Genomic DNA, 16,523 nt, shown 5'->3' with positions numbered 1-16,523 from the left:
GCTTTATACATTCAAAATTTTTACTTTTTGCTGATGACTTGAAGGTATTTCGTACAGTCAATAATGTTAAAGATGCGGAACTTTTACAAGCTGACTTGTTTAGATTAGATGATTACTGCATTCAAAATAAACTTGATCTTAATGTCTTAAAGTGTAACTCTATATCTTTTACTAGGAAAAGGGAACCTTTTCTCTATGACTACATTTTAAAACATCAAAACCTTAACAGAACTGATATTATAAGAGATCTCGGGGTACTCCTCGACACTAAACTAATTTTTGATTATCATATAGATGCTATTGTGACCAAAGCATTTAAAGCTTTAGGTTTTATTATACGTGTTAGTAAACCATTCAAAAAAATGAAAACCATCAAAATCCTCTACTGTTCACTGGTCCGTAGTCAACTAGAGTATGCTTGCCAAATATGGAATCCTGCGTATCACATTTATATCAATAAATTAGAAAGTATTCAAAAGAAATTCATTAGATTCCTTAAGCACAAATTTCACCTTCCTAAAACTTCCTACGAAATATCATGTTCGGATTTACACCTTGTACCCCTTCATACACGTAGAAACATTGCCGACGTTTGTCTCTTACTTAACATTGTTAGAGGGTCAATAGATAGTCCGGAATTACTTACTAAGTTAGATTTATTTGTACCCTCGCGATTACCTAGGCATAAAAAGATTCTGCACGTACCCTTAACTAAAACTAAGAATAGATTTAATTACTTTTTAATCCGTGTCTCTCGCCTTCTTAATTCTGTTTACAATGACCCCGAAATTGACCTATTTTATGGTAATATGAATAGTGTACGTCGCAAATTAGTAGATAAACTGTTGCATGCTAGGTAAACTTAACACTTTGTTTTAGTTTGCTGCGTTTCTGCTGGGTTCTATCAGGTACCCTTGTTTATATAAGACTTATCTGTGGAAACCTGTTATTAGTTTTAAGTCAATCAATCTGTTAACTAGTTAGTATCTACAACTGTTGGTTTTCCAATTAAAGAAAAAATAAAATAAAATAAAATAACAAACTTACTTACTTGTTATTTAGATTTCTATGAAACAAACTTTTTTTTATTCTACCAAAACTTAGCCCTTCACGGCGATCTCAGCTCGTGGTAAGTGATGATGCAGTCTAAGATGGTAGCGGGGTGACCTGTTTGGTTTCTACGCGACATCGCACCGGCCCACTAAATCGCTTGGAGGCACGTCTTTTCGGTAGGGTGGTAACTAGCATCCGCAAAAGCCTTCCACCAGACCCCCGGCCGGGAATCGAACCCGGGACCTCTTAATTAAATTTATAGCGCTCACCGTTGCGCCAGAGAGGTCGTCAAAAACTCACTAGCATGGCAAGTTAATTATAAACTTGTAAAGCAATAAAAAAGTAGATACAATTTTTTTTAAACCTTGTAGTATGAGAGATGGCGGGTAGAGTATTAAAAGCAAAGAACGCGTAAAGTCTACGTAGTTCTAACTTTGTCAACGATACGATGTACTTAGCAGATATAGTTTGACAAAGTAGATTGTGGAAAAGCTAAATTACTTACGATACGAGAGGCTTGAAAACTTTTCCGTACCTACGAAGTTCTCACATAAAGAACTGTGAACGTCGCACCTGCACGTTCTTTTATAACTGAGTTAAGTTATTGCAAAGAGTATCAAGCAGTTCAACCGTCCGGTTCTTTTGCTATAATGATATTTTTAGGGTTCCGTTACTAAAATTGTGAAAACGAACGCTTATTATTTTGTTATATATTCTACTTCAAGTTGACATTCTCATCTATGTGTACTTTATTGGTCATAACAAACTTACTTACTTGTTATTTATATTTCTGTGAAACAAACTTTTTTTTTTATTCCACCACAACTTTCATTCACTGCAATCTCACCTCGTGGTAAGTGATACTAAAGTCTAAGATTATAGCGGCTTAACCTAAATCATTTGGCGGCACGTCTTTGTCGGAAGGTTAGTATCTAGCCACGACCAAAGCTTCTCGACGGACCACACCAGATTGTATTCAGAAATTATAAATACCTGAATTGACGGAGATGGAACTCAGACACCACAAATAGGAGCCCAAGTCTCCACTAGGCTTTCATTGGTTCGAAATTATTGGGTTCATAAAAAAAAACGAATTTCCCAAAAAAGCATTTTTACAGCTACAATTCAATTATATTAACTTAAACTCAGTCATTTTATCGCTGGTTTAATGAAGGTTAAATAAAGTCTCTTTTGACGGGTACAAGTAGGCACTTCACATTTCACCGGAGACTCTTCAACTGTAATTCAAGTTAATGACAAATTGCTTATTTAACCGAATTGTCCTCAACGATATTTTGTTTCCGCTGAACTTATAACTGGTAAATTCCCAAAAAAACACATTAATTAAAAGAGTTCAAAAGCGTTTTCGGGAATAACAGGGACGACAAAGCGTTAGATAATATCCGAATCAATGAAGTTCTTTAGAAGTTCTACGATTGAATTGATTTATTTTTTATATTTCTGATTAAAATCCTTCTAAAAAGTTTTATATTCAGTTTATAATGTTACGTTTAACATAAAGAATATTACTAGCTTATGCCTACTTTGTCAGCTTTGTAAAATCCGACGGGAAAAGAGTCCACGAGATAATTTCGGAGAGCAGGATGCGAGCAAACTCTATGAAATAATTTGTATTGATGTAACTGCGCGTAAGTAGGTAACACAGTTTAGTTTTTTTTTATTTCCGGGAACCGTTCCAACGTTGTTTTATTTTTCTATTACCAATTTTAGTCAAGATCGGTGCAATGGAGCAAGCAAGGGTAAGAAAACAAGGTAAGATACAACGAAACAAACACACTTTCGTATTTATAATAATAGAATTTGAGGAAACTAACATTTTTGAACGAACTCAAAAATTAATTATTTTTATACCAAACAGACGCTTCTCAATGTGCACATCATCTGTGAAACCGAAACGCTAATAGTATTTGAGGAAACCATTGCAATAGTTTTTACTGGGAGAAAAATCGTGTAAAATCAAGTGACACCTGTAGGTACTAAGCACGTGTGGTCCTTTTATCTTCATACGTAAACACTGAGAATGTTTTGAATTAGCTTGTATGGAAAAATAAATACGTTTCTTTTGATTTAATATTTTTACAGGGTGATTCCTTATGAAATATGCTTATGCACCCTTCAACAGTATTTCGTAATTCCGTTACACGTTGTTAATGCGCGAGTGTTTTTGTTTGTTTATTTGTCTGTCCTTCCTTCACGCCCTAACTAAGCAACCAAACGACATGATTTTTGACATAGAGCTAGTTAAAAGGTCGGAGAGTAACATAGGCTCTTTTATCTTAGGAAAACGAATGGCTCCTACGGGATTTGAAAAAACCGTAATAAACTATTAAATAATAAAAAGTATCCATAGTCGTCTGTTTCATCATCATAACATCCATCCGGCCACTACAGAGAACGGGTCTTCTCCCAGAATTAGAAGTGGTTTAAGCCACCACGCTGGGCCTGTGCGGATTGGTGGTTTCCACACACTTTTAAGAACATTATGTAGAACTCTAAGGCATGCAGGTTTCCTCACGATGTTTTCCCACAGTTGAAGCAAGAGATATTTTAATTAAAAAACACATTATAACTTAGCTTAAATTTTTTTTTATTGATTATGTTAGTATTTAATTTTTTTTTATTGATTTAGTTTGTTATATAATAGTGTAAATGGATCATAGTTACCTAATAAAAAAATATGATTATTATTATAATAACTTCTACAACTTAGAGGTGGGATTCGAACTCGGCCCCCCAAAAGTGAAGCCGAGCTACTACGTAACATCTTCATCGTCTGTTTAGAGTTATAGGTATGTTTGGACCGGTAAATTTTTCCCTAAGTTTTGGCCAACGTCGAAAGCTCCAGGTGCTTTGAAGTCAGTTTAGTTTACTTTATGAAAGTGCTAGTAGTGACGAAAAAGTTTCCAAGTCGTGCATAAATTTAAGTGTGAACATTGTCAACTTAATACCAGGTTTGACTTTCAACAAGACGATTGTTCTTTAACACGGCCACTTGTATAATTTTATAATGAATGAATGAATACACTTTTATTGTACACCAATGAAAAAAAGTAGTTAAAGGGATATAAGTACATATCAAGAGAGTAAAATTTGGTGGCCTTATCGCTACATAGCGATTTCATCCAGGCAACCAATGGCGTAAAAGGAAAAAAACATAGAAAAGAGATAGGTGGTGCAAAAAATAAGATTTAAAATTATACAAATATATAGATAAAATATATATATATAAATATAACTATAATATATACATATAAATACAAAAAAATTATAAACATACATGAAATTACCCATAATTAATGTAAACTGCTAACAATCATATACAACATATATAAATATGTAAATATATAACATAAATACCTATATAAATATATAACATATAACATCCTCTATTTATATGAAATACATAAATAATTAAAATTACACACTTAAAATGATACGGCTACTGCTCTTATTAAAGTAACTGATGATATACGTTGGGGCATGGACAATAAACAACTCACTGTTTTAGCATTGCTGGACTTCAGCAATGCTTTTAACACGGTTGACTTTGACATTTTGTTGGGTCAGTTACGTTCTCTTAACATATCTCCATCAGTAATTGACTGGTTTCATAGTTACCTTCATGGTCGTCGGCAGCGTATTCGCGTTGAGGACACTAACTCCTCATGGTGTAATATTACTGCTGGCGTGCCTCAAGGCGGCGTGTTATCACCATTACTTTTTTCTATTTTCATCAATTCGATAACTCATAACATATCTTCTCTCTACCATATGTATGCTGACGATGTCCAGATTTACACCCAGTCAACCTTTGAGAATCTTTCGATAGCTACTGCAGATTTAAATAGGGATTTACGTCTTATTCTACAGTGGAGTAAAGCACATGGCCTAAATGTGAACCCTAGGAAATCACAGGCAATTATTATAGGCAGCCGAAACCAAATCTCAAAGATTGACTGGGTTTCCCTTCCGCCTATTGAATTCGATGGTGTAACAATTCCTTATAGTGTTAATGTTAAAAATCTAGGTATATATCTAGATCAAACCTTAAGTTGGACACATCATCTGAAAGAGGTCAGTAGAAAAACCTTTGCAGCTTTGGGTTCTTTGCGTCGCCTTCGTTCTTTTCTTCCGATTCCTACCAAAATTATGCTCGCACAAACTCTCCTCCTTCCCATTATTGATTACGCTGACGCAAGCTTTGTTGACTTAACTGAAGACCAGTTAAAAAAGCTTGAGAGACTTCAAAATACTAGCATCCGGTTCATATTTGGATTGCGCAAATATGACCATATTTCCCAATTTCGGTCTCGTCTCAAGTGGTTACCAATCCGACTTCGCCGGAATTTGCATATTCTTTCTATTCTGTACTGTATCTTGTTCCATCCTTCTACTCCTGTTTATCTCAAAGAGAAATTTGTATTCACAGGGCCTCCTGAGGATGCTCGCTCTACGAGGAGGTTTATCCTGAAGGTGCCTGGTCATAAGTCCTCTTTTTTCCACAAATCCTTTACGGTTCAGGCCGTTACACTTTGGAACGCCCTGCCGTTAGAGATTCGTGAGGCGCAAACGATCGGCATTTTTAAGAAACAAGTGAAGGATCACTACTTGTCTGTATCAGCCGGGCATTGATGGGAATGATCACTGTATTCTTTTTTGTTTATTTCGTTTTCTACATATTTTTGAGGGTTCTTTTATTTTATTATTTTTTTTTTTTTTTTTAATTAAGTATTTATAGTAGCGTATTTGTATGTTTATATGTTTGTATATATGTATGGAATATATTTTATATTTTTGTACATATCTTTAATATGTTATGTTTAATATATACTATGTTTTATGTTTTGTTTTTTTTATTATTTATTTTTTTATGTTAATTTAGTTTTAAGTCCTAATATTTAATTTTGTTTGTTGTACCACCTACTTATTTCTTATAACATTTTCTTGTATGCCTTTGGTTGCCTGGAAGAGATCGCTATTTAGCGATAAGGCCGCCAAATTGTACGTTCTACCTTATTGTGCTGTTGTATTTGTATCTCTGTAAATTTTCTCTGTGGTGTACAATAAAAGTGTATTCATTCAATCATTCATTCATGATCCGCTTCAGCGATGTTCGGCTGATAGAGACAAATAATGATCCTTCACTAGTTTCTATATAGGTAGTTAGTTTTATAATATTGTAGACGAAGTATTTCTTCGCCACTTAACCAGTAATTATTTAGTTTTATGATTGTTGCGAACCCATTAGCGGCCCACTACAGAGCACGGGTCGATTCCAATAATGAGAAGGTGTTTAGGCCGTTGTCCACCACGCTGGCACATTGCGGATTGGTTCCATACCTTTAAGAACATTACGTAGAACTCTCATTAACACTCTATAATATTGTTACGAAGCATTTCTTCGCCACTTAATCAGTTTATGATTGTTGCGAACTAGTTGTTGGGAAAAAATCATCCTTTAAGAAAACACACATTACAATCTTAATTCGATATGTTTTGGAAATAAAAAGTAACTATGTATTGACCTATGTATTAAGATTTAAGCATTAAATAAAAGACCTCTATAAATCAGCTCCTGAGATATTTGTGTAATGCACAAAACATCATCTCGACATAAACCACATGAATCCTGATGAAAATTTAATAGCCAAATTATTTTAAAATCTATGCAAAATTTAACATAAACTTTATTTCATTTCAAAGCGCTCAAGCTTGGAGGTTTATAAAAAGACAGAGAGAACTCCCCTCCAAATATCACGTTATGCAACAGCACCAATGGCCCCCCCGTATTCGCGTACCTCTAAACTCGGCATCGAATGCATTCCCCAAGGATCCACTGTATCTGTGACATCGAATTATTGATGCATGCCCCGAACTGGAGTATAAAATTTCGTATACACAGAAATTTCAGTGTATTTTTCGTTTTCAAAACGACTGCAGGTTTACTCCTATAATATTTTATTATAGTACAAGCGGACCCCAGCGCCATCTGTCGGGCTGATTTTTGAATCTAAACCATCCAGGGTGCCACCCAAACGCATACCAAAAAATTCATTCAAATCGGTCCAGCCGTTTAGGAGGAGTTCAGTGACATACACACGCACACAAGAATTATATATATAAAGATAATCGCACCGGGTGTAAGTGAGAGGCTAGTACCAGTCAGCCTCTCAAATTGCCATCCCACTTGCCCGTGGTGTACCCTGCCTTCTAACAAACGAGGCTCTGGCGACCGACAAGTGGCGATATATACACTTCGAATTGGCTAGGCTGAACAAATGGCACAAACGGGTGTCCGGCAGTCTAGCACTGCGATGACCAACCCGCCTGCCCAGCATGGTCATTATCGTTCATAACTTTAATGGGACGGAGAAATAAACCCCAACCCCTTGTTTCCGTCTAACCGTGGAACTTGGAACTCCCTACAAAACACCAGCATGTCCAGCAGCGGACGTCTATCGGTTGATATGATGATGATAATCGCACCAAGGAGTAAGTGGAAAATCATTGCCTAGAACAGAGCAACATTTTGCAGGGCTTGCAAAGAACATGTCCTGCAAATTGCCACCTTATGTCCATCAATCTGAGGTGTAGGTGCTGACCCTCTTGCGCCTGTAATTACCCCAGCAATCACAGACCTTCAGAGCAGAACACAGCAATACTGCTTGGCGGCAGAAATAAGCATGACGGTACTTCTCTGGACGAGTCCTGTCACTAAAAGCTTTACTGATTCCTGATCCTATAATATTCTATTGAAATTAAATTGCCAGAAATAAAATCAAATGCAAGTAGCAACCAAAACCGAGTTCTGCAAGCCTATAAACTTAAAACAATTATTGATTGGTTTGCTGATTAATGGATGAAGATCATGCGCGAGTTTCAGGAGTATTGCGAAAAATCTGTGTTAAGGTAGATCAAATATTGTATTTATTTTTAATATTAGTTAAATGTCATGTTTTTAGTAGCTTTTCTTAATTTTTAAATTTTTAAACTTTTAATTATTGTGATTGGCTTTTAGCTGTTTTAATTAATAGTTAGAACGGCTGAATTAATTAAATAAATAGACCACAAAGACAATACATGAGCTGTTTGTTATCAAAGAATTGGGTGTTCAGACTGACTCTGTTTGTGCAGAGTCAGTTCAAGCTTACCAAATAAACTCATTTCTTATTAATTTAGACGCTACGGTTACTGGGCGGCTGTCACTTCCCATTCTTTGTTGCCCAACGTCAATCGACTCTCTAATCTATGTGCCCAGGCCATTGCCACTTCAGCTTCGCGACGCGTTGAGCTAGGATGAGGATTTCTGATTTAATTTATTTGATAACTTAGAGATACTCCTAGCATAGCACTCTCCATAGCCCGCTGAGTTACTGAGCACGTTACAGAGTCAGAAGTCCTCATAAAAGTGTCATGTCTAAAATTCATTATGTGGAAGTTTCGAAAAAATCAAGTAAAACCATGACCGTGGATTGTGGAACTCCCTACGAAAGACCTGTGTCCAGCAGTGGACATAAATTGATTGAATTTATGATGATGAAAATAATAGCATCTTAGTCTTGAAGGTTCTACTTTTTAATATATCAGTCCCACGAAAACTAATCCTATACCTGGACGCATTCAAATAGGGACAGGAGCCAAAAACAAATGGATGCGTATCGATTTTTGTAACAGCATCTCTCCACGTGCAGCGACCCGCAACAGCGTCCCGGCCGTCCCGATGGATTCGAATAGAATCCGTCCATTTGCCATGCCGGGGAATTATTAATGCTCCCGATTCCCGTATGATGCAGAGCAATTCGCACCTTATCCACGATTTAGTTGGATAAAAGTTTCTGCGGAATTGCTTTCGCTACATCAAGGGAGTGCTGGAAAAAGTTCGTGAATTGTAGATGAGTAATTTTATATTAAAACACTCAAAATTGTAGACGAATATGACATGTGCCTATTCAAGGATTTTAGATTTAGTCAGATAGGTCGACAAACGATACACCAAAACCAGCTGGATGACTTGTGATTTTTAATGCAAAATGCAAACAATTTAAACTATTCATAAAGTTTTGAAGTTGTTAGTTGGTTTTTAATTATTATCAGTTAAGTCAAGTGAATAGCTTATCCATGTCCACCGCTGGACTAAAGGCTCTCATAAAGGAAGCTGCCGGTATTGAGTTATTTTGAACATATAGATATTTTTATCTCATTATTCCGAAATGTTTTTTGATGCGTTCACAGCTCGGAAATCATTACATTAAATTCCTTTTTCTGACAGCGGCCCTCCGAGAACAAAAGGGAAAGGAAAACAAATGTAGCAAATGGAGTCACATCGTACTGTGGCCTATAAATAATGTAACAGATCAGACGAGTGCTGAGCGTAACATTAAAATCCCATTGCAGCTTCATTATATTAAGGAGACATTTCCTTTTGCACGAGTGAAAACGTAATAATTTAGTGAACGCTATCTAATAAGTCTTCTATTTAGGAATCAGTTAACTAATAAAAACAGTATGATCATCAGCATATACCTACTCATATTTTAATCACATAAAATATGTGATTAAAACTTCTTTTTTTTCCATACTTAATCTAAAAGTCCTAAAGTTATCCGAGCTCGAGTCTCCGTACATTTCAAAACAACTGTTTTGTATCGAAGGCGCCACAACACAGGCAACTATTTTTAAGTCAAGCCTACCTCATCTTATGCGGTTGAAAAGTGAGCAACTCGAATAAGCTGTTCGCAAATAAACTGTACAAAGTTATCAAGCTTTTGTTAACAATTTCATCGAATATCCAAACAGAATTCAAATTTTAAAACATGAACGAGCAAGTAAAACCTAAACAAACTTTTGTGAGCAATCTTTTTATCGGATATCCGACAAATGGATTGGTACACTTACCTGATTAGTTTTGAGTTTAACGCTCACAATATACAGCTTTTTACTTTTAAATCATTTCCACTGTGCTAGGATAAATAGACCCTTGGGATACTTAACAATAACGTCTACAGTACGGCGGACGCTAGAAGCGATTTATGGCCGGACTTGTTACAAAGTCACAAGTGGTTGTGTAGATATGGATTAGTATTCTGTGGTAGGTAGCGAGTTGATAGCCCAGTGGTAAGCACGGCCTCACTGTCGTGGGGTCCAAGTTCAGTCTCATTGAAGAGACCTCCAAGTTTTTGGCGTTATATACATCTTTAAGTAATTAAATATCACTTGTTTTAACGATGTAGGAAAATATTGTGAGCATGCGTTCTCCATAATTTTCTAACAGGCTAGAAGTTTAAAGTTTGCCAATCTGCTCATGGCGGTGGACTAAGGCCTAAACCTTATCGTTCTGAGAGGAGATTCATGCCTCGCAGTTGACCAGTAGGTACTGGTTTGATAACAATGATGACTTTACAGAACTTTACTAATTTCTATATCTCATAACTAAAAGTAGACAAAAGGGTCGATATAATTATCTCGACGCGAATTTAAGCTCTATAATGGTCTTACAGTTGGTTTCATGTTGAATAGAGAACAAGGCCGTGGGTTCGATTCCCACGACCGGAAAATGTTTGTGTGATGAGCATGAATGTTTTTCAGTGGCTGGGTGTTTATATGTATATTATGAATATTTATGTATATCCCTACTTCCCTACTAATATTATAAATGTCAATGTAAGTTTGTTTGTTACACGTTTCTACGCAAAAACTACTCAAACGATCCTCATGAAACTTTGTACACATATTCTTGGAAGTGTTAGAAGTAATATAGGATACTTTTTATCCCGACATTAAGCTCGGTTCCTTTGGGAGAAGGAATGTTTGGATTTTACACCATAACTCCGACAAATTATAACCGATTTAAATAATTATTTTTGTACTATAGAGGTCATAATATGTATTTAATTTAGCCCAAACTGTGGTTGGAGATAGAGGACAGAACTCCTCAGCGGACAGCATCAAACCCCTCATTTAAGGCTTAGCGATACTGAATACTTTAATTATTTTTAGATCTAAAACTAAATATAACGCCACATCAAAAAACAAAATCAAACGCAGACGAAGTCGCGGGCAACAGCTAGTTATTCATAAAAATATTCATCAGTTATCTACCCATACACAAGCTACGCTTACTTTGGGGCTAGATGGAGATGTGTGCGTTGTCGTTGTATATAAATATAATCTATGCAACACAGTACACATATTCACAGCACGACAGCTAATGTACGTACAAAGACCAAATCTATATAAACAATTAGCACTATAGCCACTCAAATTGGATTGTGCGTCAGATCTGAATACTAATCAAGATATCGATAATTCGATATTCGCAGCATTGTTTTATTCGCGCAACATTCTGAGAGCGAATTTTCGGTATATCGCATGATATAGCTCAGGGGTTATTGCGCTTTCTTTATGGTAAAAATCGTAAGCAGAAGCCAGAAACTATCACCTATAAACAAAGGTCGACTGGCGCAGTGAGCAGCGACCCTGCTTTTTAAGTCCTAGGCCGTGGGTCACAGGTTTAAAATGTTTGTGTGGCGAACCTGATTGTTTTCCAGTGTCAGTGTGTTTATCTGTATATTATTAGTGTATGTGTATTATATTCATACAAATATTCAATAGCTATTTTAGTATACATAACACATGCTTCGCTTACTTTGGGGCTCGATGGCGATATCGATAGTATGATTGTCGTTGTATATTTAAATTTATTTATTTATAGCTGTAGTACATTAAGTACTACTGTAGAAAATTAAGCTTGATTTGCTATACTCCGCGCAAAGCAGGAGAATTTGTGTGGTGTAATTTATAATTTCTTCAATCCTTATACTCCACACCTTTGACTTTACAATGAATAATTATTCATTACGGCGAAAATCACAGTAGGTACTCTGTGTGGAGTAGTATTAAAAAATCTTTCTAAATATAGCACCACGCAGTAGAAATATTGTTGATGCACTTTTACAGAGTTAATTAAATTTGAAATGCATAAATTATTAATATATAATATGAAACTACGAATCAAAATACTAAGTATCAGTGAACAGAATTCTCGTGAAGTACGTGCCGAGTCTTTGAAGTAACCAACGAGACGCGCAACGGCTGCTCTTATTCAATACTGGGCTATGTTGGTGGGTGGGATAAGCGGACGTAATCACGGACAAAATTTAATAATAATAGTAACAGTCTAAAATACACCCCGCACTTCACACTCAACTATTGATATTACACTTACTAATGTTTAAATTTAACGATTAAATTATATTTGAGCAATAAATACGCACGGAAAGTTCGGTGTTTATAAAAATAACACCGATTGTTCTAAACACCACTTTATTACATATATAATTTGTAAACTTGTAATATCCACATAAACCACTTTGCTATTTACTTGGGTTATACGAGTCGCGGAACCGTAATATTAAATTATTAAAATTAATAATTAAAGCATAAAATAAATTAAGTATCTAAACATTTGAACAGCCGTTAATCACACAGCCAATGAAAGTATCAAATTGAGCTCAAACTATTACCTCACGTATCCCACGCTTGCGTAAGTGCTTTTGTATATTACCAGTATCGCCTCGCACTGGATATACGGCATTAGACTGCGAATCAGTATTCCGCATATAATCCTCCACAAAGGACATTATAATACGTAATATTAGCAGTGTCGCGCTTGTCGGAGTTTATGATCATTGAAATATATTACCACACTAAGTGTTTGTCGCGGTTTTGTCTGCGTTAAATTGTTTTTGTCGACCTAACAGTGAGCGTTGTTGTCTTATAAGCCGGAGTTCCAGAGTTCGGACTCCGGCATGGCAATTTAGAATTTATAATTTCTGACTTTTCCCTCATCTAGTGGGGGGGAAATTACCAAATTAGGCAAATTACCACCCGACCGATAAAGATCTGCCGCCAAGTGGTCCCTGATAACAATTAGAAAATGTTAAAAATCTTCTAAATAGTACCTACTGAAATTTCATGAACTGACTGCAATCTCACCAGATGGCTTGTGAGGATGAAGTCTAAGATAGTAGCGGGCTAACCTGTTAGGGATTATGCAAGTTATATGCCATACACCTAATCAGTTTCTACGCGAAATTATACCGGAACGCTAAATCACTTACCGGCATGTCTTTGTCGATAGGGTGGTAACTAGCCGCGACCGAAGCTTCCCACCAGAACAGTTCAGAGAATATTAAGCAGTTCGAAACAAATAATCTTTCACACTTTATGGGTAAAACTTTTATAAATGCAGAACTTAGCATAGTATTTATTAAACATGGAAATTATATTAATTTATCTGTCAACCAAAATAGGTACAAAACTTCACTCGAAAAATATCAGGATTCATACGAACTTTCATACCCTAATTTCCACTCGCGAATTGAAAAAGTTATATAGCCCTAGCTCAAGAATTGTGCAATGAAATGAAAAAAATATTCAATAAATCCGACTCGTAGTTCCAGAGATAAGCGCGTTCTAACAAACAAAAGAATATAGTACAGGTGGATACAATTTCCCTTAAATAGAGAGTCGTTAACAATTGGTCAGTTTTTAGACCTATGACAATCATTAGTTAATGAATGTCGAACTAATATAATGAGCATTTTATATTAAAAGCAAGAATACCAAATATATTCAAATGAAACTCACCGAAACTATCTGCTATTTGTATGCAAGCAATTAACATCAACACGGTTACTGTAACAAAAACAAACAAATAAATAAAAATAAAAAATCACTACCTCAATCACTTTCGGTACAGTGAGAAAACATAAAAACATTTTTTTTTGTTTGATTTTGAGTTTAATAGTTCCAACTTCCAGTTAATTCAAGTCCTGTTATTTTGTTTTTATTATAAGAAATAAGCATAACTTCTTAGAGATTTCCTTCAAGTAATTTTAATTACTTTATTGCATTGGAAGTTAATTATTAACTTTATATAACTTTTAGTTTGACTAAACGAAAGTTAGCGTATAAAAATGTATGCAAGACAGACAAAAAAATCTTTAAACCCATTGTTATTCTAGAAAATTACCCTATGTACCATGTACGCATTAAATTTTATTTTATGTATACATAGTAACTTAAAAAAACTTAAGTAAACAAGTCGGTACCTCTCGCGATCATTTTGGCGGGAGTTTCCGCAACGAGCGTGCGACTCCCTCTACGTTCGGAGGGAAACTGCCGCGCGAATAGCCAACAATACCTGAACTTACGGCTGAATACTGAAACGACAGTATTATGCTTGAAACACCGTTTTAATTATTTTTCGAAGAGGTAATATAAAATATAGAGTATTTAAAAAAAGAGTATCGGAAAGATATCAGACGCGATTAGAATTTGTAGAAAGAAAAACCAATTATTCGCTGGCCCGACCCGGGTATAGAATCCAGAACCCGGTAATCTGCAGTCCAACATACTTACCACTTGACGGCGCAGTGGGCAGCGACCCTGCTTTCCAATGCCGTGAGTTCGATTCCCAAAGTTGTAAAATGTTTGTGTGATGAACATGAATGTTTTTCAGTGTCTCGGTGTTCACTTGTATATTATAAGTATTTATGTATAATGTATTCCTAAAAATATTCATCCGTCATCAGAGTACCCATAACACAAGCTACGCTTACTTTGGAGCTAGATGGCGATGTGTGTATTGTCGTACCTAGTATATTTATATTAAATTGCTTAAATCGCTTAGAAAATTAAGGGGTGCATACTGGGATTCGAACTCGGCTCCCCGAAAGTGAAGTCGAAGTCCCACCCACTGGGCTATCATCGCTTCACAGGGCAATCTTTCAGGTTATTGCAGATTTACCCAAAACCTTGTATCGATTTATATACGGCATCGTGCCAGAACGCTAGATCGCTTAGCGCCATGTATTTTTTTGGTAGGTAGCATTCATGTAGTTCCACCAAATAGACTAGAGAAAATCAAGAGATTATAAATTCCCAAACAGTTCCTGCCGGTTACTTACCCGGAGCCTTCCCGTTATGAGACTCCAGCACTAGACCTAGGTTAATCAAAGTAGTATTGTGAGCTTGAATATCAATAATTGGCCTATAATTTAAAAAAGATTACCACTGTGAATAGAGTATAGGTATCAGTTTGCAGATTATTTTAGTATTCTTGCAATAAAGTGTCCCGCCTAAAACACCCTATTAAATAGTAGGTAAGTACTAATTAATATAAATATTCAAGAGGACTGCGCTTTATCTTATGAATACAAACTTAGTTTTGGTTCTCTTAAAACTAAAGTGTTTAACTGTCTGTTGTTCTAGTAGTTTATTTTTTGAGTCGGACGGTTTTTTTTGATCTGGAATGATCAGAATCTTAGAAATTAATGGCCTACTATTGGGTACAGGCCTTCTTGTATGGGAGAATAGTTATAGAGCATAGAGCCAACAGCCTTCAATGTGGGTTGACACTTCAACAATTATTTCCTTATTTTAGTGATAATTGGGGTATTATAGGGACTGACATCTTAAAATGCTCTCTGAATGACAGCATTGGACCACACCAATTACCTAGCTCTGGAAAGAAAAAACTTGTATCTGATTGGTTGGATATGGTAGAAAAATATAGTAACAAGCTCTTTAACTGTATAGAATTGCACCCTAATCTAAAAAGAGCTCACAACAAACTTGCCAAGTTTTTTTTTACTTAACCAGGTCAATTAATATTTAGCTCTGAATACTTAGCAATTCATACCAAAGTTTTTTATTGTTCATGTAATCCTTAATACTTTAATAGGATTTTCTATAAGCTTTCATTTTACATGTATGAACTTAGGACTTATTGAGAGTCATCTCTAAGGTTTGATCCAGTAATTTGTTATAAAATAATAAACATATTGGAAGCTACTAAACGCATAACTAAAGTCTTAAGTTTCAAAACAAGAAGTTTGTTGGTAATTCACTCTTACTTTACTTAACAGGTCTGAAATACCACCTCATGTCTTATAAACTCCAAAATTGCTAGAACCAGACAACAAAAAAGAAACAGCGTGGGTGAAACGAGCGATCTTTTATATACATAATCCGGTCTCAATAGATTTCATTAAAGGAGAATTAAGCTTATTTAATATTGATAATTATTATCAATAGAATAACTATTAATTAATGCAATCACCCACTTATTAAACAATCAGTATTTATGAATACTTATAATACTATAGTCCTTGTAGAGTTTACTGACTGCGATTTTTAAATTATGGATAGAAACTCGGCTGATATCAGATTAATGGTTAAAAATTTAAATCCACTTACCGTAAGTGATCATTATAACTTAACAGTGTAGAATATGTAATTATAAAAACATCTTTGAATAATGACTAAAAATAAACATCACAGCAAAAGTTTGTTTGCGACTTTCATTCTTCGAGGTTTGTTTTGAAACTTTTATAACATTGGCCGGTGTCAACACATTTAGACAACCGTCATAGACAATAAAGTGG

At 35.5% G+C, this 16,523-nt stretch overlaps 1 protein-coding gene across 2 annotated transcripts in view; it reads right to left on the bottom strand.

Annotated features, from left to right (window-relative positions):
- LOC120624334 (beta-1,3-glucosyltransferase) overlaps nt 1-16,484 on the bottom strand; it is a 48,253-nt gene extending 31,769 nt beyond the window's left edge. The window contains exons 1-3 of one of the 2 annotated variants that reach the window (XM_039890800.1): nt 16,336-16,484; nt 14,187-14,297; nt 13,723-13,770 (exon numbers count right to left, since the gene is read on the bottom strand). In XM_039890800.1, the coding sequence (XP_039746734.1) occupies nt 13,723-13,770; nt 14,187-14,297; nt 16,336-16,348 (172 nt within the window). In that variant the 5' untranslated portion in view covers nt 16,349-16,484. The remainder of the gene's footprint in view (nt 1-13,722; nt 13,771-14,186; nt 14,298-16,335) is intronic. The other variant, XM_039890801.1, reaches the window with a different exon arrangement.
- Between the last annotated feature and the right edge of the window lie 39 nt (nt 16,485-16,523).

This window comes from Pararge aegeria, chromosome 6 (assembly GCF_905163445.1).
Source record: "Pararge aegeria chromosome 6, ilParAegt1.1, whole genome shotgun sequence".
Taxonomy (NCBI): domain Eukaryota; kingdom Metazoa; phylum Arthropoda; class Insecta; order Lepidoptera; family Nymphalidae; genus Pararge; species Pararge aegeria.
The sequence above is the reverse complement of the archived record's forward strand: the minus strand, read 5'-3'. Positions and strand labels throughout refer to the sequence as shown.